Below are 25448 nucleotides of genomic sequence, written 5' to 3'. Positions count from 1 at the left end.
AGTCCACCCAGAGGTGCCTCGGAAGAAAGGCCTGCAGATCTACTTCTAAAAATAATCAGCTATTGAAAACCCTGTGGAGCGCAGTTCTACTCTGACCCACGTGGGGTCACCAGGAGTCGGAGTCGACTCGATGGCAATTGGTTACTGGTTCTTTTAAAGAAATTTATTTAGCCTTCTTGTTTTTAAGAACACATGGAGAATGCTCATCAATACAACATCACTTAGGTTTATCCATATGATAGGATATTACATAGCCAGTAAAATAGTGCGGTATATCCTCATGTATTTAAATGCAGAAAATGATCAAGCTGTTAAGTGAAAAGAGCAAGTGGGAAAGAAGACTGTGTGGCAAGAACCCACTCTGGTAATTATATCTTATGGTAGCATATACTTGGAAAAAAATTTTAGAGGCATGCACATGGAATGTTTGAATGGTTTGAAAGGAACACACGCTATTCTACTAATAAGAAAAAATAAGGATTGAAAAGCAGCTCAGGTGAAGATAGGAAGAATGCTGTAAAGTGATAAAAAGTATCTGACAATATGGCTGCTTTGTTAAAATTCAAGCTCCATGAAGACTGTTTAGTAATTATCATAATTCACTCACAGATGCAATGAGATAAGAAGTGATTAGTCAACCCTTAGTTCTCCTCTGTCCTACAGGGTCACTATGAGTCAGAATTGACTTGACAGTCGCAGGTTTGGATTGGTTTTGTTATTAAAGATCTAGGTTTCCGAAGTTCTAGGGAAAAATCCAAGGTCGAGACTAGCATGAAGTGACTCAGGCACTGGACTTGGGGGCAAAATTTAAGGGGACATCAAAAAAACTCAGTAATTAAAATAAATAATGGTTTAATGCAATATTAAAAATTAAAATACAAAAATATGCAATGAGCAGTGCAAACGGATAAGCGCCATATTATTAGCCTAAAGATTGGCGGTTCAAACCCACCCAGGGATGCCTCAGAAGAAAGGCCTGGCAACCTGCTTCTGAAAGGTCACAGCCTTGAAAACCCTATGGGACAGTTCTACTCTGCACCATGGGGTGGGCATAAGTCAGAACTGCTTCAATGGCAACTAACAACAACAAATGGCAATCCTGGAGCTGGCAGATCTGCGGCAACCCCATGTCAATCAATAGCTCGGACTACTTATTTGAAAACTGGTCCGGGAGAGGGGACCTGACACAAAGTTACCATGACATCCACTCCCCTTGGTTTGGGTTTATTGACTTCCTCCCACAAGAGCTCTGGGCTGCAGGCGGATAAATGTAACCCCTCCTCTCAGGCACCAGATGAAGATGAATACACTTGGCTTCTTGCTCCACTTTGCAATGAAAGGGACCACAACTGGTGACACCGCAAACAACAACAACAAGAATACACTTACATTCTTTCAAGTTCCGTGTGGCCCTGTGGCTGTATCATCGGTATAGTGAGGCATTTGCTTTAGGTAAAAACGAAGAGAATGGACAGAATAAAGGAACAAGATGACAAGGACAAAAGAAACAGAAGAGACACGTGGTGAGTTGGAGAGAGGCTCTGCACGCGCGTTGGGGAAAGACAGACATCGGTACCATTCACAATGCTGATAACTGGGTGAGAAGATGGCGGCCAGCGGACAGCATGATGGGGAGGTCTGAGGCAGCAAGTAAGGAAGGGTAGTCCCTCGAGCCTTTCTTTATGCTCATCTCTGAATTTGATCCAACATTTATTGAGCATTGATTGTGGCCCGACCACAGAGACAGACACAATTTAGGCATTGCCTTCAAGGTACTTTAATTCTGGCTTTTGGTAGAATCTTTAGGCTGAGAAGACTAACCAGCTCAGCCATGGCCTTGCCTGAAAGGCTATCCATCCAGCTTTTGGCTAGTGACATCAAAGCACATTACAAAAATAAACCCATGCTAAACTCTCTCATCGAAAAGATACATGCTTAAGATTCTGTGTCCTGGAATGTGGGGTTATTTGGAGGAAGCAGGCAGGAAAGAGGATGGAAAATGCCCAAGTATTACTTGAATCATTAGCTAAGTAGAAAATCTATGTTGCTGGGCTCCAGTGGGGCCTCTGCTTCCCAGGCTTCTAGCTCAAGCACTGAACATTTTCTGAGAGGACAGCTTCATCTCAGCTTTGAGGCTGAGGTGCAAGCCAGGGGTGGGTAATGCCTACTCTACATTCTGTACAGTCAGCCTGAAAGCTGGGGTTTACCTTTTCAGTTTTCTTACTTGCCACCAGTCAGGGCAGTCTTCCCTTGGAACGTACTGCATGTTGACGTTTGGCTGGGAGCCATAGCTTTTCTTTGAGTCGCTGTCATACTGGGCTACAGTGGTACTTGAAGATGGTGCATCCATTTGGAGAACAGGAACTGCCCGAGGAATCTTCAGCTTTGGAGGACAAGAGATTTTAATATGTCACAGGAAGCCACAGATTCATGTACTGGGAACTAACAACCGAAGTATATTAGCTCTTAAATTTCAAAAAGGAAGGAAGGAGGGGAGGGAGGAAGGGAGGGAGGGAGGGAGGGAGGAAAGAAGAAAGGAGGGGAGGGCGCAAGGGAGGGAGGGAGGGAGGAAGGAAGGAAGAAAGAAAGAGCAAGCAACAGTATTAGAATATGGAGCAACTGGATCGCTCATATTTTGCTAGTTGAAGTATGAAGTGGTACAACCACACTGGACAGTTGTTTGCAAAGTCTACTAAAACTAGACATGTGCATACTCCATGACCCCAAAATTCTATATGTATACTCAACAGTAATGTGAAACTGAAAGACATAGAAAAGAATGTTCATAGCAGAATTATTTCAATTAGATAAAAACTGTAAGCCACCTAAATACACATTGAGAGGATAAAAGACTAAACATACTCAGTTGCAGTAGGCTGAATAATGGCCTCCCAATTATGTCCATGCCCTAATCCCAGAACCTGTGAATATGTTACCTTACATGGTAAAAAGAGCATTGCAGATGTGATTTAGTTAAGAATTTTGAGATGGAGAGATTATCCTGGATTAGCAGGTGGGCCCAGTATAATCAGAAAGTTTCTAATAAGAAGGTTCTTATAAGAATGTGAGGACAGAAAGAAGTCAGCAAGGAGAGAAGATGTTACCACTGCTAACTCTAAAAATGGAGGAAGTGGCCACAAGCCAAGGAATGTAGGTAGCCTCTAGAAACTGGAAAAAAGAAGGAAACAGATTTGCCCCTGGAACCTCCAGAAAGAGCACAGCCTTGCAGATCCATTTTCAACTCTGACTTCTAGAATTATAAGATAGTAAATTTGTGTTGCTTTGAGATACTAAGGTTGTGGTAATTTGATACAGCAGCAAAAGAAACTAACACAGTGGTATATTCACATAAAAGGATGCTAGACAGCAATAAGAATGGGCAAATCTCATAAACTGAACAAGACAGACAATAAAATTCTATATACTTTATGATTTTGTTTATATAAAAATCAAAAACCATCAACCTATGGTGTGATATGTTAGGATAGCAATCACTTTTGGCAGGATGCAGTGACTAAAAGGAATATGAGTGTACCTTTGGGGTTCTGGAGCCCTGGTAGTACAGTGGTTAAGAACCCAGCTGCTAACCAGAAGGTTGGCAGTTCGAATCCACCAGCTGTTCCTTGGGAACCCTAAGGGGCAGTTCTACTCTGGCCTATACGATCGCTATGAGTCAAAATGGACTCGAAAGCAATGGTTTTTTTTGAGGGGGGAGAATTTGGTTTATACAGGTGTGTTCAGTTTGTGAAAATTCATTAAGCTGAACACTTAAGACTTCTAAGTGCATGTTATGCTTCAATTAAAAGTTCATCTACAAATATATATCAGCTCTGAAGATCATTTTTTTTCAAACCATACTTTCTTTTTCTTTTTTCAGGGTATATGGTTTATTCGGCTGAGGCTTGGACATCCTGGAAATTTTAGTTATGCAGAACACTGTTATTTATGAGCTGTGAGGTGGGTTCTCTCCAAAGATAAACACAGTGGAAAGTTCCCTCAGTGGAAATCTGAACAGAACAGCTGCACAGCTGATTTCTATTTCCTCGGCTCAGGAAAGTAAGTCCTCTACTGAATTCTCTGGTAAAAGGAAAACATGCTTTTCACGGTTCCCTCTCGGACCCCAGGTTTATTCGGGCTGCTGATAATGCAAACAGGCTTCTGGAACCCTTGGCCACTGATTTACCTGACTAACAATTTCCAACACATTTCCCAAAGAATTCCTTACCAGAGACGAGATGCCGTTGTTTCCGGCTCTGCTAGTAGATTTGTTTAAAACAAACTTTATTGAGGTATAATTTAGATACTGTACAGTTAACCCTTAAGACATGTACAATTCAATGACTTTTTAGCAAATTTATCAAGTTGCACAACCTTCCCCACGATCCAGTTTTAGGAAATTTTCAGCATCCCAGGAAGATCCCCCTGGGCCCAGTTACGGTTAATCCCCATCCCCGCCCACCGTCCCAGGCAACTGCTAATCTACCTTCTGTTTGTATAGATTTGCCTATTCTGGGCATTGCTCTTAGATATTATTACAGGGTTACGTTTTCCAAGCTTCAGGACTGAAGCAGGTATCCAAACCCAAACAGCAATGTCCCTCATAGTAAAAACCCCAAACCATAATAATAGATTGTTTTTCTACCCATCAGGTTGGCTCACAAAGATTATGAGTTTTACTTAGAAAGAAAGAAGTAAGTGTGTGTTTGTGTGTTGGGGTGGAGACAGTGGTGTCACCAGGGTTGGTGTCACCCAGTGTGGTAACTCATGATGCCACTGCCCCTCCCCGTGCTAATTACCACTATGTTGTAGCTAAAACACCATAAATTTGACAAAATCGGCAACTGTAAAAACACTGGCAGCAATGAAAACAACAGCGTGCGCTTATAGCACGTGCAGATGAAACCGCCTGATTCGAAGTGTCACTGTAATTGCATAATAATGACAGCTCTGACCGCAGCACACGTTAGGAGGATCAAAAAGTAAATTAGCATAGCCCTTTTGTAGGTATATTGATACATCCAAGCCGGGCTTACGAAAAAATTTGTTGTTGTTGTTGTTGTTGAACTAACTACAGGGATATTTTTATAAAAAATAATAAATTTCTGCTGAAACACTGCACAAAAATTTTATAGACCATCATTCTGGCGTCACCTCCTCTGACAGTGTCACCCGATAGAGGCTGAACCCCCTACATCCCCCTAGTGATGCTACTGGGTGGAGGCACCCGCTTAGGTTCAGGCAAGCTTCTCAAGAACCACCAGGAGACTGTTTTGTGTGTCTCCTGGCATTTGAGGAAGCTGAGACCTGCCTGAGAAATCTAAAAGCAGGAAGCTGTGGCTATGAACCCGAGGAGGCAGAGCAGGAGAGTGGTGGCCTGTACTATGAGAGCAAGTCACATCCAGTTTTATTAACAAGAGCAATAAAGGTTTTGTTTGTTTTCCTATAGGCCAATTCCACCCTTGGGAAAGAGTTGGCTGAGTGCCATCTTGAAAGGAACTCTGCCCCAAATGGCTGAACTGACCTGGTAGAGGAAATGAAGACTGGAAACCTAAGAGCTGTGAGTCAAGACATCTCCTCTGTCATAAAATGGCATTTGGAGATACTCCCCGCCAGGAAACTCATGAAAGTCACCCAAGATAAAGATTCAGCATTGAGAAGCTGTCTCACCCAGAAGCCACCAATAGCAAATCATGATGGGACCAGCCACTTGTGAGTGTCTCTTTTTCATTAGTCCCCCTCTTTCTGAGCCCCATCCCTGGAAGGGTCAAAAATTTCAGCCTCCCCATGGCCCCCACCCCAATGCAGGTGGCCAGCTGATGCAGACCCAAGCTAGATGGAGGGGAGAAGTTTTAACCTGGAATGATATTTGGAGTTGTATGGTTATAACATCGGTTGGGCCAATTTAGAGACCGTTCTCAGAACCACTGGTAATAGGGGAGATTTTTAACAGAGAGTGACTGGAAAAGAGATGGAGCTGCCTGAGACTTCATCCAAGGGCAGAGAAGAAAGCTCACTGAGTGATTTTGAAGAAATGATGGAGGAAAAGAATTCAGTTGTTTTCTGCTTGTGCCCTAGGGAGTCCCATGCCATCACCAGGACAGTTACGCAGGGCAGTCATGGCCATACCGGTGGGCGGGGAGGAATAACAGCTAATAATAGCTCCATGTTATGTGTGGATACCTTCTTAAGAGCTTTTCCTACAGGCACCTGTATATTTTTGTTGTTGTTGTTGTTGTTTTTGCTTGAGGGGAGAGGTGAATAATTGTGTGCTTAGTGGCTGGAAAAAGGCCCACTAATTAAATACAAAATGGTAAAATGATTCTGTGTTGGAATTCATTATTTGAAAATGCCCATTGCTACTGGTAACCTATGTTTTTTCTCTCTTTGCTGAACAGTCTGAACGAATCCCAGATTTTCTAGTCTTGAATCTGGCAACTCTTAGTTTATTTAATATATCCTGACCATGCCAAATAAAAAAGTTTTAATTTGACTTACCACCCTGTCTGGGAAGACGAGAGGTCTATACTTCTCTTCTTTGGTTGCAATGTGCAGGTCAGCATCTGGAAAGTAAAACCAAGTAATGTCAGAAGGAGCTTTAAATTAAACAATGCAAAATACCCAATGCTATGGGTCCAAAGAATGAGCCAATTTATGTCAACAATCCTCCAGATTAAATGAATTTAGACACAACATCTGGAATGACGCTGTACCTTTCCTGTATAATACTCAACTCAAACACCCCTCTTTCACCAGAGATTATCGATATTCTCCCAAATCTGCCTAAAAAAGTCAACTTCCTCTAAATCCTATAGCCTATTAATTTATACCTCATTTCCACCTTGTATCTGAGCCATAGATACCTAATCTCGTCAGGTAGTGTATACTACCTAGGGGTCAGAATCCATGTCTGATTCCTCTTTGATTGGCCCATACAAGATGTCTGAATCATTCTTAAAGATCAATAAATAGCTGATGAATAAATGAACAAATCTATTGCATGTTCTTTTTCTGTTCCGAGGATAATTGTTGATTTCTCTTTCTACCGGCAGAAGTAGATAGATGTCCAAGCTCTGAGTGTGAAGGCACTGTAAGTCTTATAAATAAATAAAGTGATCATATATGGTTTACTGCCCAAACTGGGACACTTTTGACAGTAAAAGACACTTTTAATAATTATGCCAGGATATCAGGCACAGAATGGCACTGTCAACCTACTTATAGACCATGTATCCTGGAAAGAGGGTAGACTAGGACATCTTAGACACAGAAAGAAGCAAAGAAGCTGTTTCCTTTCTAGTAGCTATGCCCACAGGCTACCCAGTAGTTTAACAATGAAAGTCAAAGGAATAAATTATGCTTGGGTAGCTGTCGCTGCGGAGTTGATTCTGACTCAGTGACCCTACAGGACAGAGTAGAACTGCCCCATAGAGTTTCCAAGACTGTAAATCTTTACAAAAGCAGACTGCCACATCTTTCTCCTGTGGAGCAGCTGGTGGGTTCGAACTGCCCACCTTCTGGTTAGCAGCTGAGTGCTTAACTGTTGTGCCACCAGGGCTCCTTTTAAAATATCTAAGTCCCTCTTTTTTCTTTTTTTTTTCATTTCCCTAGGACTATAACTCTGAGTAGAACCTGATTGCACTTAACGTAAACCCTTCTCTACCTTCTCTTGATATCATTAAGAAGTCAAGAAGCCTGGACAACATGGTAAACCACTTTATATAGATTTTTTAAAAGGCAGCCATCCCCCATTTAGGTATACACGGTGATTAGAAGTGTTACTTAAATTTTATCCTTTGATTTCTTTTAAGAACTTTTTTTTTTGGTTTATGATTTTTATTATTTTTAAGAAAAGAGAACTGGTCTTCTTATCATGTGGGAAGCCTGGCTGTTGGCACCATGGTGATACTGTTCACCACATTCTACCTGTTTGGAGGTTTATCTCCAACCAGGGAGAATTATGAGAGGAAATAGCTCCTTGTTTGCTTCATGGTTCTACATTTGAAAAGATTCCTCATGGAATGCAAGAATGGCAGATGTTAATATTGTTCTTGCTTTTAATGAACACGACTCAGTTGACCCGAGAATTAGACCTCATTTGCAGATCGTTATCTGCAAGGCTGGATTTTCATGATGGCAGCCAATCTGGAAGAGCCTGTTTTCCTGAACTGGCAAGCTGTTCTGGCATCTGGGGGGTTTGGCTTAATGGGGCACCATTCACCCAGGGGCCGGCCCAGCCGAGGGCTGACATTACATGCTTCCCAGAGGGTGCATCCGGGGGCGGCTTTGCAACTCTGCTGGCAGCACAGAAACTTCCCGTCCACGAAGAACCCACTGTGGTACTTGATCAGCAGATGAGGGTTGCCCCTTATCTCTGGGGAGCAGGCAGAAAGCAAACAAGATGTGAGCAAATATCGGCCCAACAGAAGAAACACATTTAGTGAGCACCGTTATCACAGAACAATGGAAACCCCCTTTTGCCAGCAACCGGGGTAAGAGTGAATGGTTCCCAAAGGATATAAGTCTTTCACTCAGAAGTTAAACAGCCAAAAAAAAAAAAAAGGTCTAATCATGTGTAGAGTGAGAACAACACAATAACATATATCAGTCCTTTTAAAAATAGTAAAAAATATTCATATACAGCTTAGCTTAGTATCAGGATTTTAGAAATACATTCCTAAAGGAAGTTAGTGGGTGAGGGCACGTGGTGTTTGATGGTGGCAGGAGGAGGCGAGAGGGTGGGGCTAAATCTTAGCAAAAAGAAAAAGGTTCTAATAAACGTATACTTACCTCCCACTTTTGACTTTGAAAAATTCAAAAGTACGGAAAAGTTACAAGAATAGTACAATGAACATCCATATACCCTTTGCCTGTTGTTGGCGTGTGCCTTCGAGTCGATTCTGACTCATAGTAACCCTACGGGACAGAGTAGAACTGCCCCCAGAGGGTTTACTAGGCTATAATCTTTACAGGAATAGGTCGCCAGGTCTTTGCTCTCGCGTAACAAGGCTGATGGATTTGAACTGCCAACCTTTCAGTTAGCAGCAAAGTGCTTAACTGTTGTGTCACCAGGGCTCTTACCATTTACCTAGATTATCAACTGTTAGCTGTTTGCCACATTTGCTTTGTCTGTTTCTCTCTGTACATACATATTTCTTATTATTATTATGTTATGCTTAACCATTTGACAGTAAGCTGCAGATGTTATGATCTAAATAATGTCACCCATGTAACATGTAACTTCTATGAACAAAGACATTCTCTTATTCAGGAAATTTAACATTGATGCAATACAATTATTTAATATAATCTCATATTCAAATTTTTGCCAATTGTCCCAGTAATGTTCTTCATAATCTTTTATTTTTTCTGATCTAGGATCCAATCCAGAATCACATCTGGCATTTAGTTATCTTGTCTGTTTAGTCTCCCTGGACTCTAGAATGTTTTCTCATTCCTTATTTCTCTTTCATGGCATTGACATATTTACAGTAAGTTATGAATGATTTATGGGGCATCTTATTTTCCTAGGTCTGCTGTTAACAAAATATAGAAATGTATTGTCTCACAGTTCTGGAGGCTGAAAGTCCGAGATTAGGGTGTTGGCTATGTTACTTCCTTCTGAGGCTCAGAGGGCGAATCGGTTCCATGCCTCTCTCCTAGCTTCTGGCAGCTCCAGGCCTTCCTCGGCTTCCAGCTGCAGTGTCACATGGTGTTCTTTCTTCTGTCTCCCTGTCTGTATGTGTCTTCTCCTCTTTTATAAGGACACCAGTCCTATAGAATTAGGACCCACCTTGGTCCAGTATGACTTCATGTTAACCTAACCGATAACACCTTCTAAGACCCTATTGCCAAGCAGAGTCACATTCACAGGTACGGGGGCTAGGACTTCAATATATTTCGGGGGACACACTTCAATCCACAACATGGGGCTACTTTTCTAGGAGTATGTGCATTTAAAAAACTAACCACGGTCAGACCCAAAACAATAAATACTGTATGGTCCCATCTCTATGAAATATTAGACTAGGCAAATGCATAGAGGCCAAAGTTTATCAGTGGTTAACCAGGGCCAGGAGGGAGGGGGGAATGGGAGCTATTGCTGAAGGGGTACTGAGTTTCTGTTCGAAGTGATGAAGAACTTTTGGAAATGGATAGTAATGATGGTAGCACAACACGGTGAATGTAATTAATGTTACTGCATTGTACACTAAAAAAAATGATTATGATGGCAAACTTTTTGTTATATATTTCACCACAATAAAATAAAATAAAAACAGATAACCACAGGGATAGGGCGATGTTTAATCTAAAGGAACGAAACCCTAATATCGGAGTACAGTCTTGTGTCTGTCACAAATTAGCCTCTCTTGAAATACAGAGAAAACTATAAGGCCTTAAAAAAAAAAAAAAGAAGAAAGAAACCAAGCTCATTGCCATCAAGTCACTTCTGATTCATAGGGACCCTATAGGATGGAGTAGAACTGCCCCACTGAGTTTCCAAGCAGCGCCTAGTGGATTTGAACTGCAACCTCTTGGTTAGCAGCTGTAGCACTTAGCCACTACACCACCAGGGTTTCCTACAAGGCCTTAAAAAACAAACAAACAAAAAAAACCAAACCACTGCCGTCGAGTCGATTCCGCTCATAGCGACCCTATAGGACAGGGTAGAACTGCCCCTTAATAGAGAATAATTCAAGAAGAGTCTCCAGGTGGGGAAGGCTGGCTCTACTTGTGGCTTCAACTCTCCCCCTCTTGATTTTATGTTCATTTTGAGGATTTCTTACTTTAATCCCAAGGGAGCTCTGCTGCCCCTTTATGACACTGACTTAAAGAAGTATATTAAAAAAAAAAAAAACCAAACCCTTTGCCATCGAGTTGATTCTGACTCATAGTGACCCTATAGGACAGAGTAGAACTGCCCTGTAGGGTTTCCAAGGAGCGCCTGGTGGATTCAAACTGCCGACCTTTTGGTTAGCGGCCGAACCCTTAACCACTACGCTACCAAGGAAGTATATGGGGGATAATAATAACTACTTTGCAGGGTCATTGGGAGGATTCAAGATAATGTGTATGAAGTACCCAGTGCAATGTTTGGTCCAGAGCAGATGTTCAATGAACATCACTAAAGTGGGCCTTAGTGGTGCTGTTCCTTTCGTTTAACTCTGCTCAGCATAGCTGAAAATGCTGGCATTAAAAAAAAAAAGAAACTTTACTAAATATTAATGAAAATTAAAAGGGAGTTATTACAGAAAGCACAAAAAAAAACAAAAGAAGTTAAGATTACAAAATATGAGTTTCTGATCTTGGTCCCAAATGGTCATTGTAATTTGTTGGGCACATTACCTGCTCTCTAAGCTCCTGGTCAGAATCCCCATTACTTCCTACTACACAGGTACTGTATAGGACAGGGTAGAGCTGCCCCACAGGGTTTCCAAGAAGCACCTGGTGGATTCGAACTGCCAACATTTTGGTTAGCAGCCATAGTTCTTAACCATTATGCCACCAGGGTTTCCCTTACAAAGTTAGGTAAACTGAATTCAGAGAGGTGGTATGGTAGGCTGATAATGGCTCCCGATGATATTTCATGTTCTAATCTCTGGAACCTGTGAATGTGACCTTACTTGGAAAAAGAATCCTAGCAGATGGAGTTAACAAAGGATCTTGAGATGAAGAGTTTATCTCGGATTATCCATATGGCCCTAAATCCAATCACAAGTGTCCTTATAAGAGAGAGACAGAGGGAGACATGCACAGAGGAGAAGGTGGTGTGAAGACATGAGCAGAGATTAGAATGATGCGGCCTCAAGCCAACGAATGCCGGCAGCCAGAAGATGGAAGAGGCAAGAAACAGGTTCTCCTCTAGGGCCTCTAGAGGAGTAAGGTCCTGCCAACACCTTGATTTCATACTTCTGGCCTCCAGAACTGTGGGAAAATAAATTTGTGTTGTTTTAAGCTACCCAGTTTGTGGTAATTTTTCACAGCAGCCAGAGGAAACTAATACAGGTGGCGTACTTGCTCAAGCTCACAAGCCTAGTAAAGACCAGCCCTGGGCCTCAGCCCCAAGCTTTTTCGACTACTCTCTCAGGCATTGATGCCAGCTTCCCTACCAAATCCCTTTCAGCTCTAATTTTTGGAAGGAAAGGCACACTTCATCCATACCAGGTCAACTGAATTCAGAACTATGGTAGTTGATACTCCTTGAGTTCCCACTGAAGATCAGCCTAAGCTTTCCAAATGTAGGTTACCATCCAGGAAATTCTGTCTATCTCAGTTTACAAAGCCTTAGCCAAATAAGTAAGAATAGTAGACACAAAAACAGAAGTCATTGTATAGCAGTGAAACTTGGTAGGGGAGAGGTTTTTGAGTAAGAGAACCTCTTTATTTTCCTTTGGCAGGCTTTGTTGGCCAACCTGACAGCCAATCCACACCCCCCCCCCATGCTACCTTCAACCTGACAGCTGATCCCACCCACCCTTCTCTCTAGCTACCTTCCAGCATAGAGGCTGGAAAAGTGGCATACTGTCATCCAGCTGCCCTTGCACATAGGCTTAGCCACGAGATACAGTTTTGGCCAATGAAACATAAGCAGAAGATTGCAAGGGGGCTTCTGAGAAAGCTTGGAGCTCTAAGGGTGGCAGAGCAGAAAGCTAGGCAGAGTATGGATCCCTGTTGACCTTATTGAACTGCTGTATTAGTCCTGGACTGCCTACCTCTGGACTTGTTACCACGTGAGAAGTACAAGTGTGTATTTGTTTCAGCAATTGTTTGGTGTCTTGTTACCAGCAACCCAAAGCATTACTAACTGATATAAATCACTTATTGTGCATATGGCAGCCATAGTGATGGAGTCTCGCTACAGTTTTATGAGAGGCTGAGAGATGCACTTTTGCTTTTCTCTGATCTCCTTTTACCTTCCACATGCCCACACATGAAGACCAGCTGCCCAGGGTTCATCAAATCTGCCCACCTTATGTAGCCCCCAAAGGACCCAACAATGGGGGACCTAGGGCATGACCAAAAACTGCATACAAGATTTGTCTACATAGCAACTGCCCCCAGGAAGTTCTCCCCAGAGGAGACTGAACTGGAAGCAGCATCTCAGAGCCCCTTCTGGAATTCCCATTATAACCACAGCGACTCACTTTTACATGTAGGACATTTTTATATATGAGCCACTTATTTGTGGCTCATGACCATTCTCAGAATAAATGTTCCATTTTACAGGTCAGGAAACTGAGACCCAGAGACATCAGGTGGTTTTATTAGATGACACAGTGAAGCAGGACTTGGATGCCGGTTTGCCTGACTCTAAGAGGGATGCCCTTCTCACTTCAACAAGCTGCTGGGAACAGAGGGAGCCTTCTTTCCCCACTGGACCACTTGGCTTTCCTACAGGACAGGTTGCTGAACCCGTTCATGCAAAGGGAAAAAGGATGTGTTTACATAGAAGTAGACTAGGTGGTTGTCTAAAATGGTGTAATGTGATGTGTGTGGACAAAGAGCAATCATCTAAAACTTAAACGAAACAAAATAAAATCTTCCCCCATCTAGGGGCTTAATACCTGAAATTCCACCAATAAAGTCATTCATTTGAGTTAAATATTGTCCTTGCTCCATTACCCTACTCTAAAATAAAAATATTGCAGTGAGAAACACCATAGTGCCAAATTGCTAACCACGGTTCTCTATCTTCTACCAAAGGTTGGTACCAGGGCAGCTGAAGAATTATTGAATCCTCAGTTTTGCCTAGCATTTAAACTGGTTAAAAAGTTGAGTTTGGGTAACTGAGTCCCGAGACCTCCATTATCAGCTATGTGGTATTAGGCATGTTTACTTCACTTCACTCAACTGAAAAAAAAAAAAAAGAAAACAAAAAGTAGGTGCCTGGATAGTGCAGATGGCTTGCTCTCAGCTACTAACTGAAAGGTTAGCAGTTAGAACCCACCCAGCAGTACTTCGAAAGCGAGGCCTGGTGATCTGCTTCCATAAAGATGACAGCCAAGAAAACCCTATGGAGCAGTTCTACTCTGTAACACATGGGGTCGCTGTGAGTCGGAATTAACTTGATGGCAATGGGTTTAATCTGAAAAATGAAGACGAATGTCACCCCTTTCCATAGAGTTGTTGAGAGGATTACCTAAGAAAATGTTTTAGAAGTGCTTGACACGGTACCTGGCAAATGGTAAGTGCTTAGTAAACTTTAAACATAATGACTTCTGTAAGCATTGAAAATACAGTAGCTGTGGGACCTGGCACAGCCCGAGGCGACCTAGACTTTGCCCTGGTAAAGACAAGCACAATTGGGTGAAGGGTAGGTGGCCTGGCATCTCCAACCTGCTGCGAAGGCACAATAGCCAGCTCTGTGCTGAGCAGGAAAGGGAATCCGACCCACAAGCTTCCTCTAAGTAACAATGAGAATGAAAAATGTGGATGAACCTGGCACGTTGCCCAAGGACGGTAGGAAAATCAGTAGGTTCTCTCTTGGCATCGAGTCCTTTTACTGCTACATCGTTCTTCCACCAAGCCTCAAAAGAGCTCAAGCGATGACCCCCTTCTATGATTTTTTTAAATTACCTCTTTGTAATGCTTCCAACCACTGACTTCGGCTCTCTTCATTTGATGCGTAGATGTAGAGAAGCCCTTCTTTATAGACAATCTGGAAAGGAAGAGAGTGGTGCGTTTGGATACAATGGCATCAGAGTTCACCCTCGTGTAACGGCACATTTCCTATTATCCAAAGGAAACCCTGAGTTTTCTTATATGATATATATTAGCTCTGGAATTAAATGAAAAAAAGTTCTACGGAAATTTTTTTGCCTCAGTCCCTCAATTTTATTTTTATCTGAGACATTCCTACACTTTGGAAAATCACAGCAATGATGAATCAGATAGCAGTGAACACTGAGGTCTCAGCAGGAATGCCCTGGACCATGGAGACATAGAAAATGCTAGACATTACAGGGGCCTTAAAATATTCCAGCCCACCTGTCTGCCCAGTGCTTGATCCCCTTTACAAGCCCCTGGAAAATGTTTATCAGCTTTATTCATACAAATACAGGGATAGAGCGTTTTCTGCTATGTTCACCACCATCGCCAATTTTTTTAATAGACTAATCATCATACAGTTGGTGTTTATATTGAGTAAAAGTATATCTCCCTAGTACTTCAGTCCGTTGGGTCAAGTCCCATTCCGGCAATCCCCCAGAATAAGTTACTTTCTATTACTTAAGACACTTATTTAAACATTTGAAGGTTACATCTTCCTCCCATCCGTCTCTAATTGACTCAGCTTTTGTTGGTAAAAAATACATACCATTTTTAGAACACCTGCTAGTTGCTGGGCTCTTCACTAGCAACTTCAATGTGTTACCCCTATTTCAACTCGATGAAAAAATATGATTACGCTCATTTTGTAAACGAGGAAACAAACTCAGGGAGAGGTTGAGGATGTTGTCTATGGTTACATAAATATAAACGGGGAGGCCTGGAGCTCGGTGGGGCTCCAAAGCCTGTATTCTTTTGAGTGCCCTAGGTGTTTGGGTTGGGTCTGTGATGTGGGTTTAAATTGTCTTTCATTATGCATACTCTCCCCTGGTTTCTCCCAACTGGTTACTCTTGTATTTTAAGATGGGAAGTACGGATTGTCAATTGGATTATTTTATTTTTGGCCACAGGTCCCTAATACTAGTGTTACCCTTTAGATCAGAGAGTTAAGTGTTCACGTTATAATAAAAGTAGGGCATGGCCTAGGTCATGCCACTTCCAAAGGGTAGCTGTAGGCGTACTCTTACAATGCATTGTTTAAAATAGTTCGGGATAAAATTAAAACTCCTTAGTATGGTGTGCAAAGCACTTCATGATACAACCCTGCCCACCTCTCCAGCCTCAACTCCCTTCACTCTCCCATGTGCTGCTTCATTCATTGGGACTACTTGGAGCTCTCCAAACATGTCATGTTCTGCCACCCATCAGTGCCTTTTGCCACCTGCTGTTTCTTTGGTCCCAGCTGCTTTTTCCACCTTTGCTGGGCTAACCTCCACTTGTGCTTCTCAACCCGAGTGTCACGTCCAGTAGAAAATCTCCCTGACTTCTTGGAGTGAGGAGCAATGGTTCTGCTTCAGGGCACCATGGTGTGCTCTGTGACTGCCATCTTAACATTCGCCGTCACTGCATTTAATGGTGTGTTTATCAGTCTATTTTCTCACTTCCTTGTATGTGCCTTAGGGGCATGGATAGTGTTTTATTTCTTTCAATGATACCTTGTAGCTTATCAGAGATGCTCAACAATGCTTGATGAGAGAGATTGTCAGACCACAAGGCAGGTCAGGCCACTGCTGCTTATACTCTCTGCTTGCTTCCCCTTCCTCCAAAAAGAAACCAAACCAAACAAACCAGTTGCCACCACTTTTGACTCCTGGTGACCCCGTGTATACAGAGTAGAACTGTTCTCCATAGGGTTTTCATGGCTGTGACCTTTCGGAGGCAGATCACCAGGCCTTCTGAGGCACCACTGGTCCAGCTCGAATCGCCAACCTTTCAGTTAGTAGCTTAGCACTTAACCATTTGCTCCACTTCCAAGCCTTGACATTGTCTCAACAAATCGTTTTGCAGCATCATTATTTATTCCAGATACATCGAGTTCATAAGAGAAAATATTAAAGAAAGAACCTTCCAGATGATGGACTGTTGCCCCTCCTCATACCTGAAACGGGTACTGTCTCTCCACAGGAGTCTGCTCCGCGAGATTGACTTTCTCCACACATCTGATTTTCTTAATCTCGATGCATCCTTTTCTGCTACCCCTTTTCTGAATTAAGGAAAAGCAAAGTATAAGACGCGCCACGTGATGCACCGCGGTACACAAAGAAAAGCATAAAGCTAAGATTATGCTTGGGAGAAGTTTGGGGGGTAGGGCTGGGTATGGAAGAATTACCTTCCAATTAATCCATAATAGTCAAAACCCAATGACACAGAATCTATTTCTCGAGGATGGACACATTCTCATATACTCCTCCAAAAACAAATCTTTAAGCACTGAAGAATCTTGTTTGATAATCTTGAAGTGTATTTCAAACCACCTGCCACGTGGCTAATCTACTCAGGAAATCCAAGATTTAACCCCCCAAATCATCTTCATTTTGTTTCAATTCTATGCCAGTATTTCAGCTTACTGTGGTAGAATTCTCAACTGTACAAAAATTATTTCCAGCATTGTTTTAAGGCAGGGTTCCTGGTCCTCCGCACTATCGACATTGGGGTCAGATAATTCCTGGTTGTGAGGACTGTCCTGTGCATTGTAGGCTTTTTAACTGCATCCTTGACCTCTACCCACTAGATGCCAGTAGAATCACCACCCCCAGTTGTTATAACCAAAAATATCTCTAGACAACGCCAAGTGTCCCCTGGGGCAGGAGGGGAACTGCCCTCAGTTGAGAATCACTGTTCCAACGTTATAATTTGGCTTTGTAAAGTTAACCAATGTTTTAAAATTGTTTATCTTGGGTCAATTATACCTCATGAAGAAAAGGCACTGTGGTAGGTGAACGTTGATCTTTACCATGTAACCTAAGAAACCTGATATTGTTTTATTGTCATCAACCACTTTGTGGAGACTTAAGAAGAAAATAAACAGTATTAAAAGAATGGAATAAGTAGGGGCTCACCATTTTGTCATATTCATAGTAGGAGAGGTTTGTTTTGGTCAAAACAAAAAGCCGTTCTTTGTAATTATTCGGTGACATTTTCTTCTTTTGCTGTGACCTTTTGAGAAGAAGTTCTTCTAGTATGGATTTTTTATCCATATTATCGTCCTAAACAAAAGGAAGTAATTAAAATGAGAGTGCAGCATCTAGCTAGGTTCTCTTTAGCCTTCATAATTTTAACCCAACCATTTCTCATTCAGGGATAATTTAAATGTTAACTAAGTAGGCGTTTAAATGCACACAAACTTACAAGTTTTTTCTACTGCCCTTGCTTTGATTTTTTTTTACAAGTATGGTGATTTTAAAAGCATTTTAGTCATTGTACCCATTTTCCACTCTGCAGTCAGCATCTTTGCACCAACCTCCAGATCACTTTATCAAAATGCTGTTTACGCCTTAAGCATTCTACAGACGTTTGTCAAATTTAATCAGATGCTATCAAACTTTTTATAACTTGGACTCCAGGCAGCTCACCATGTTTCAAGTCATTGATCAACTGAAGTTTCTCTCCATTAATGTGACCAGCTGTTTGGCCAAACTATCCAAACCACTGTGAGACTCTTGTCGTTGTAGATGACAGCTACAGCCCGTGATAGTAAAGAGATCTTTAACATAAAGGACATAGCTATGCTTTCAGTATTCCTGATAAAGAAAATCCAAACAAATGCCCAAGAAAGAATCAAACAAGGGAAAATCATGAGAGAGCAGTAGAAAATGCTATCAAAAGAGATTTAAAAGAACTGAAAAAACTGGCACATTTACAAACACTTTTGCTCCCCTCCCACTCTCCCCTCCCCAAATCATGCAAAACATACAAACTTAACATATTTCTGGAAAATGACTACATTATTTTTCTGCTCTTACTAAGACTGTTGTTTCAACACTCAGCCAGGTGTCAGCTCTGATCATAAAAGGCAGCAATGTTAAGCAGCAAGCCACAGCGATTGACTTCTGACGTTCTTTGCTTTGTGAAACCCCATAGTTATCTGCAGTCAGTGATTGTGACCTTTCTTGGCATATTCGTAATCAGAAGGTAATTAACATTACTCACCTTATACTCGTTAGAGCCAAAGCCTACGTTCCGGGAGGGTCCTTAACTTGAAATCTCAAGCTTTAAGCCAAAACTACTGTTCCAAGGCACCATCACTCACTCATGTGGCCTCTGGCTATGCCAGGGTTATGTATTAAAAAGAAGATATTTGCATGCTGTTTATCGCTCTTGATCAGGAAGCGCTCGCACAGGCATGGCTCTGTCTGGATGGAAGCGGGTGCCAAGTGAACCCATCCAATCACAAGTAGGCCCTTCTCACTGACCCAGGAACATCATGGGCTCAGTATGACCAGGGAGCAGGGAGAAAGGGAGACTAAGAAATATAGCCTGAACTTGAATAAGCCACAGTCAGGCCCAGCCAGCTTTCCTCCTTAGACCTCACCACCATTCTAGGCAGGGGGATCCAGAAAATCAACTTTTATTATTTATACATAGATCAGTAGACTATTAATTTCTAGAACGTTCTCTGAAGACTATGATTTACAGGCAGAAGTAGCAGGAATTTTATCCACTAAATATAATAAAGCCTTGATCACCTTTTGCTTTGGCTATTGTTTTATCTGAAAATAAAAGAATAATTCTCCTGCAAACCTGGAAATCCGGAACATTTGAGCACAATGGGGGCTATTTGCCATGACCTTGTATTCTTTGCCCAGGCCCCAAAGACAGGGTGTAGCAGAGCCGGCAGGACCTGGGAAGGCGGGCAGAGAGCCTACCTTTCACCTCTCCTTCCATTACAGACTCTATGCTAACACCTGCTCAGATAACCTTACTTTCTACACCAAAATCTAAGGTCGGAAAAGAATTTGCTTAAAGACTTGTTGAAACTCTGGAGAGTCTAGTTTTTGTGAGCGAAAGTCAACCGTGTGGGAATCATACCACGCTGAACATAGTTAAAGTGCATTTTGCTTTTTACATTTAAAAAATTAGCTAGTAAAGCCAAAAAGAGAACACTTCGGAAGCTCCTGTCAAATTCCTTTAATAGCCACAGCTAAAACATTACTCTTCAAAGCAGGGTGCTAATTAAACAGATCTGGTTGGTTGAATCGAAAGTTTACTTTTCAAGCATTTCTTTTTCAGATACTCAATCAATTTGTAACGTTAATAACAACGCTGTTTAAAAAAATGCCAATCCCAGTGTCCCAGGTGGAACTTGGCCTTTCCCAGTACTGCATGATGATAGAAGTGCTTGCCTGTTTAGAGAACTTTCACATGCATCACATTAAAGATGCGTCTTTGGGGGAATTTTCTATAAAAAATCAATGTGGTGAGTCACAGAAGCCAATGACAAATGGAACTCATGGAAAACTCAAGACCCATTGCCGTTGAGTCAATTCCAACTCATAGAGACGCCATAGGACAGAGTAGGACTGCCCTATAGGGTTTCCAAGGAGCGCCTGGTGGGTTTGAACTGTGACCTTTTGGTTAGCAGCCATAGCACTTAACCACTACACCACCAGGGTTTCCAAACTCATGGAAGTTGACTAGAAAGGAACATACTGAGCCGTGGAGCACATTCTCCGATGAACGTCAGCAGAAGGGCTTACACTTGTTGTCGCATTTGACCCTTCTTTGTACTCCTCTGTTTTCCTCTAAAAGCCTTGGATTCTAAACTAAAGGCACTTTTATGGTCTCTCTGGGCATCAGAAGTGATCATCACCAAAAGGACAACATCTGCCCAAAAGCAAGGATGAGAAGGCAGAAAGAGGCAGGAAAACCAGAAGAATGGAAATGGGCAACTCAGGGTGGTCATGGGGAGCGTAATGACACATTTCCAGGGAGTGCAGGGAACGTCATGGGACAATTTGAGTATAAACTATTGAATGGGAAACTAATCTGCTGTGTAAAGCTTCACCTAAAGCACACACACACACACACAAAAAGATGTGACCATCAGTGATGACTAATTTTTAGAAATGTAATGTCTCTTCCCTTGCATTACAACAATCAATAAATAGGGCCCAGGGACTCACTGTTGACTCTATAAATGCCTGTCAAACTCTGTCTGCCTCTTGTTTAAGGGGAATCCAACCTAGAAAGTAAAAGATCTTTCAAAATATAATGAGATTCTAAGCCAATATTAACCAGAAATCTATTTCCATAGAAAACCAGGTAGAATTTGGCTGGACTCTCATATTACCACCCACGGAGAATAGACACATTAATTTGCTTACCAAATAGTCACCGCTGCCTAATTTCCCTATGCACCTGAAACCCGCAAGAGATCACAGCATAGGCGAGGCAAAAAGCTAGCAGAAATCAATACGGTATTTTCTATAACGGCGCCAGCAACCATTACATAACCTACCGCATGCATAAAAGGTGCATGTGGAAGTCACACAACTTGGAATTACTATGGTTATTTAGGATATATAAGGAAACAGTATCGACAGAGTAAAGAGTTCAAGTTGGCAGTTTCACTCAGCACACTTGATTTTAAGCCAACCGTGTGACTGGTGGCAGAAACGAAGGTCAGCTCTCCACGCCCGGAGTAAAAGCTCATGGGCTTGAGAGACAGGTTCATAATGAAGTAAAAGGCAAGGCTGCTTTGAGGAGGTGGACTCCGAAGGCTTGGAGTAGATGACAATCCTATCACTGTGTCACCCTGAGCAAGCCCCTGCACTGCTCTAATCCCCAGTTTTCTGAGGTGTAAAATGAGATGGGTAACAGCTGTCTCACTTCACGGGACTTACATGAGAAACCTACGCTGCGCTGTGGGCACTGAGCCATGACGAAAAAAGACTAAGGCCGAAAGAAACAACTCACGTCCTAAAGTTGAGCCCATTCACTAGGCTATGAAAGGCCAAATGAAGGAAGAGGTTTCTTCTTGAGATAATCAAGAAAGATGTCACGGAAGGGAGGGCTTTGAAGCTGGACCTTGAAAGATACAAGTGATTTTAGTAATAATAATCCTAGCGAACATTTAAGGGAGGAGGAGCAAGTGGTGGTTCAGTGGCAGAACTCTCACTTTCTATGCTGGAGACCCAGGTTTGATTCCCGGCCAATGCACTTCAAGCGCAGCCACCACCCGTCCGTCAGAGGAGACTTGTGTGTTGCTAGGGTGCTGAACAGGTTTCGGCAGAGCTTGCAGACTAAGACGGATGACCTACTTCTGAAAATCAGCCATTGAAAACCCTATGGATCACAAGGGTCCGATCCGCAACTGATCGTGGGGATGGTGCAGGACCGGGCATCGTTTCGTTCTGTTGTGCGTGGGGCCGCTATGGGTTTGGGGCCAAGTGGATAGCACCTAACAGCAACAACATTCAAGGAGGGTGTGCCATGTGCCAGGTGCTAGTTAAAGAGCTTCAGAAATGCCAATTCATTTACCGTTCACAACGGTCCTATGGGGTAGGTTGTAACACCCCCAGCCTACGGCACTGGTTGTCACACCATTCCCTGCTTATAGCTGCATTAGGGACTAGAGGGATAAGTCAATTGCCCAGGTCACACCGCTAGCGTGGTGGAGCCGGGATTTGAACCCAGGCAGTCTAACTCCACAGCCCATATTCTTGACCAGAGATGGCTCTAACCCAAGTACGGGAAGGCAGCCACAGAAAGTCAAAGATGGTAGGAACCCTCAGTCATTTCACAGAGGTGACACCGACCCCACCAGCCTAAGTGACTTAGCCATGACCACAAACTTGGACATAAGAGACACAGCCCAGAGTGCCAGATTTCTGACGTCCTGCCTGGTGAACAGTCCACACCACCACAGCAGTAAACAGGCTAACAAAATCCATGTGTTCAGCTCAACACACCACTCCCTGGCTAAGGCACACCGTGTGGCAGAACTAGGTATCAATTTGGGTCTTACCAGACCTCGTTGAAACAAACAAACAAACAAACAAAAAACCCATTGCTGTCAAATCGATTCCGACTCATAGTGACCCCATAGGAAAGAGTAGAACTGCCCCATAGGGTTTCCAAGGCTGTAATCCTTAAGGAAGCAGACTGCCACATCTTTCTCTCACAGAATGGCTGGTGGGTTCGAAGTGCTGACCTTTTGGTTAGCAGCTCAGCACTTTAACCACTCACTGCTCCACCAGGGCTCGTCGAAGGAACTTTTCATTGGAAATATCAGAAAGATGTGACCTATAAACAATCTATCAGCAGAATTCCCCAAGCTAGCATTAAATAGCAAAGCTCCAGCCCATATTTTGAAAAGAGGCAAGAACACACAAACTCAAAATTTGGGATGAACTCTCCGCAGTGCAGAAGGGGTGCAGGAGGCAGGAAAGGAAGGGAAGAAAGGCTGTATATTTAAATGGGGCCACTGGACAATTCCCTCTACTGATCTGTGTATTCCCAGCTGTGTCGAGGATGGTGCCCTTACGCTTTATCCTTTAAAACTGAGAGATGAGGGTAGCAATTCCTTTCCCTTTTGTCTTGATTAGTTGCCCTCTCTTACTTTACACGTCATTAGTTAAAGATTTTGCTAGGGGGGAAGATAGTAACATAACACCTGTGGTGGGAGGGCAGTGGAGGGGGAGAGCAGTAAGGAGAGGGAAGATTCTCTAACTGGGGACGGAGGTTCTGGAAGAGAAAATGGAGGACCTGCAGCAAACTCGACCTTCAAATATTTGCCCAGAGCAAGGAGCACTGGCGGCACAATGTTTAAGTGCTTGGTTGCTAACTGAAAGAGTAGAGGTTCATGGTTGGCTCCGAGGGAGAAAGACCTGGCAAGCTGCTCTCATAAAGATTACAGCCTAGAAAACTCCATGGGGGCAATTCTACTCTGTCACCCGGGGTGGCTACATATCAGAATCGACCCGATGGTGCACAAGAACTACAACAGGTAAAGGGTATATGGATGTTCATTGTACTATTCTTGTAACGAGGACAACAGGCCTACTTATCTTCCTGCTAAATAACTGCACAGAACACGGTGATAAGTTTACACAGGAACAAAAGGCTTCATTCAGAACCAGGCAAAGTGGTTCAAAAACATATCTTAAGATGTTGGCCAAAGGCAAACCTGGGATCCCCAGAATGCGACGAGTCCCCGTTTTACGTGGTTATGCTTGTCACGCAAAAGTTACTTACCATTGATCTTGACCTGATATGGACAGAAATCCTTTGAACATTGACACTCAAATTCCCAGCATTTTGGAACCCCCACCTTAATTTTTTTTTAATCTTAATTGCACCAAAATGAAGTTATGAAAACCAGACACTTTGGCAAGGCTATCTTTTCACAGAGAAGGCAAAAATTCCACCGCTCTTCCTGTTGGAGCTGAAATTGGCTTTGGGCGTGAAATTCACCTTCAGAGCCTCTTGAAGCTTTTCTAAGCCCTTTCTTCTTTTCCTTCTGCCCACTCCCCTCTGCCCAGGGCATACTCTCTGGGCACCTTTCTTAGGAAGGAAGCAAAAAGTGATAAATTTCCATTAGGCTGAATGAGTTGAACACAGAACCCTGCTTAGGCAGTGGTGCGAACAAAAGCACCTAGCTTTGGTGGGTTCGAATCCCTGCTCTGTCTTAATGCAACTTGGCAGGTTTCTTTACACGGCTTAACCTCAGCTTCCCCGTCTGTAAAGAGAGTGAAACAGTGACCAGCTCAAGGGCTTATGAGGAGTCAAGAGAAAATGAAGATACAGCATCTAATAGATATTCTAGAAACATATACCCGTTCCCCTCATCATTCCATAGGCAAAGTTAAAAAACAGGAGACAATGAAATGATCCTCAGTGATAACACTTCAGTCGTCATCTCCCTTCCCCCAGCTCCTGGGGGTCATGGGGGGCAGCAAGAGCTCCCCAGGCAGCCTCAAGTCGAGACGCACCGTCTCTCCATCTGGGGACCACTTGCCTTAAAATTGGTTTGAAGCCAGCCCCGCACTGACTGAGTATTTGTACCACCAGATTTATGAATAAATACCTGGATGTTATCAAAGTGGGGTCCATGGACTGGCAGCATCAGTAACACCTGGGAGCTTGTTAAGATGCAGAATCTCAGGCCCCAACCCGAACCCACGGGAACAGCATCTGCGCATCTGCATTTCACTGAGATCCCAGGTGCACGCTGGAGTTTGAGAAGCATTGACTGAGACCACATTATAACTGTACTACTTTTTAAAATCAAATCATGGTGCACAAGAACTTTTAAAATTATATAGGTGTGAGTACAGGGCTGTGGTTAACCCCCCTCCCTTCTTTCCATCCCCATCTAAAATATCCCCTGGGCCCTTGATTTAAGGAGCCTTCAGGGACCTGGGTGGTGTGCGGGGTTTGTGCTCAGCTAGTAACAGAAAGGTTGGAAGTTTGAACCCATCCAGCAGTGCCAACGAAGGAAGGCCTGGAGATCTACGTCCATAAAGATTACAGCCAAGAAAACCGTATGGAGCAGTTCTGCCCTGCAACACATGAGATTGCCATGAGTGGGATTCAACTCGACAGCAAAGGGTTCAGGGACCTAAGATCAAATATCTGGTGCTAAAATAACACCATACAGTACACAGAAAGGAAAGAAGGCATGGATAACATTTCTTTGTGTTTTTTGAAGCCGGTATGAAAAAAAAAATCATTAAAAGCCAGAGAAAAGCAATGCCTAAAGAATAATGGGGGACTCAAAAGAGGAAGCACACACACAACCTGCTCTTTTCCCTGAATGAAATTTTGAGCCAGGGGTAGATTTACAGCAAAAAGATAGCAGTCTGAACGTCTGGGCCCCAAATTACACAATCCCTTTCAAAGCC

General features: G+C 42.9%; 1 protein-coding gene across 2 annotated transcripts in view; it reads right to left on the bottom strand.

Annotated features, from left to right (window-relative positions):
* Window positions 1–25448, bottom strand: part of BMX (BMX non-receptor tyrosine kinase) — a 58173-nt gene that overhangs the window by 32182 nt on the left and 543 nt on the right. For both annotated transcript variants that reach the window (XM_064278025.1, XM_064278026.1), the window contains exons 2-7: window positions 17664–17810; window positions 16703–16807; window positions 14575–14656; window positions 8252–8371; window positions 6496–6560; window positions 2208–2383 (exon numbers count right to left, since the gene is read on the bottom strand). In XM_064278025.1, coding sequence (XP_064134095.1) covers window positions 2208–2383; window positions 6496–6560; window positions 8252–8371; window positions 14575–14656; window positions 16703–16807; window positions 17664–17810 — 695 coding nt within the window. The remainder of the gene's footprint in view (window positions 1–2207; window positions 2384–6495; window positions 6561–8251; window positions 8372–14574; window positions 14657–16702; window positions 16808–17663; window positions 17811–25448) is intronic.

The sequence above is a fragment of the Loxodonta africana genome, chromosome X (genome assembly GCF_030014295.1).
Source record: "Loxodonta africana isolate mLoxAfr1 chromosome X, mLoxAfr1.hap2, whole genome shotgun sequence".
In the NCBI taxonomy this organism is placed as follows: Eukaryota; Metazoa; Chordata; class Mammalia; order Proboscidea; family Elephantidae; genus Loxodonta; species Loxodonta africana.
The sequence above is the reverse complement of the archived record's forward strand: the minus strand, read 5'-3'. Positions and strand labels throughout refer to the sequence as shown.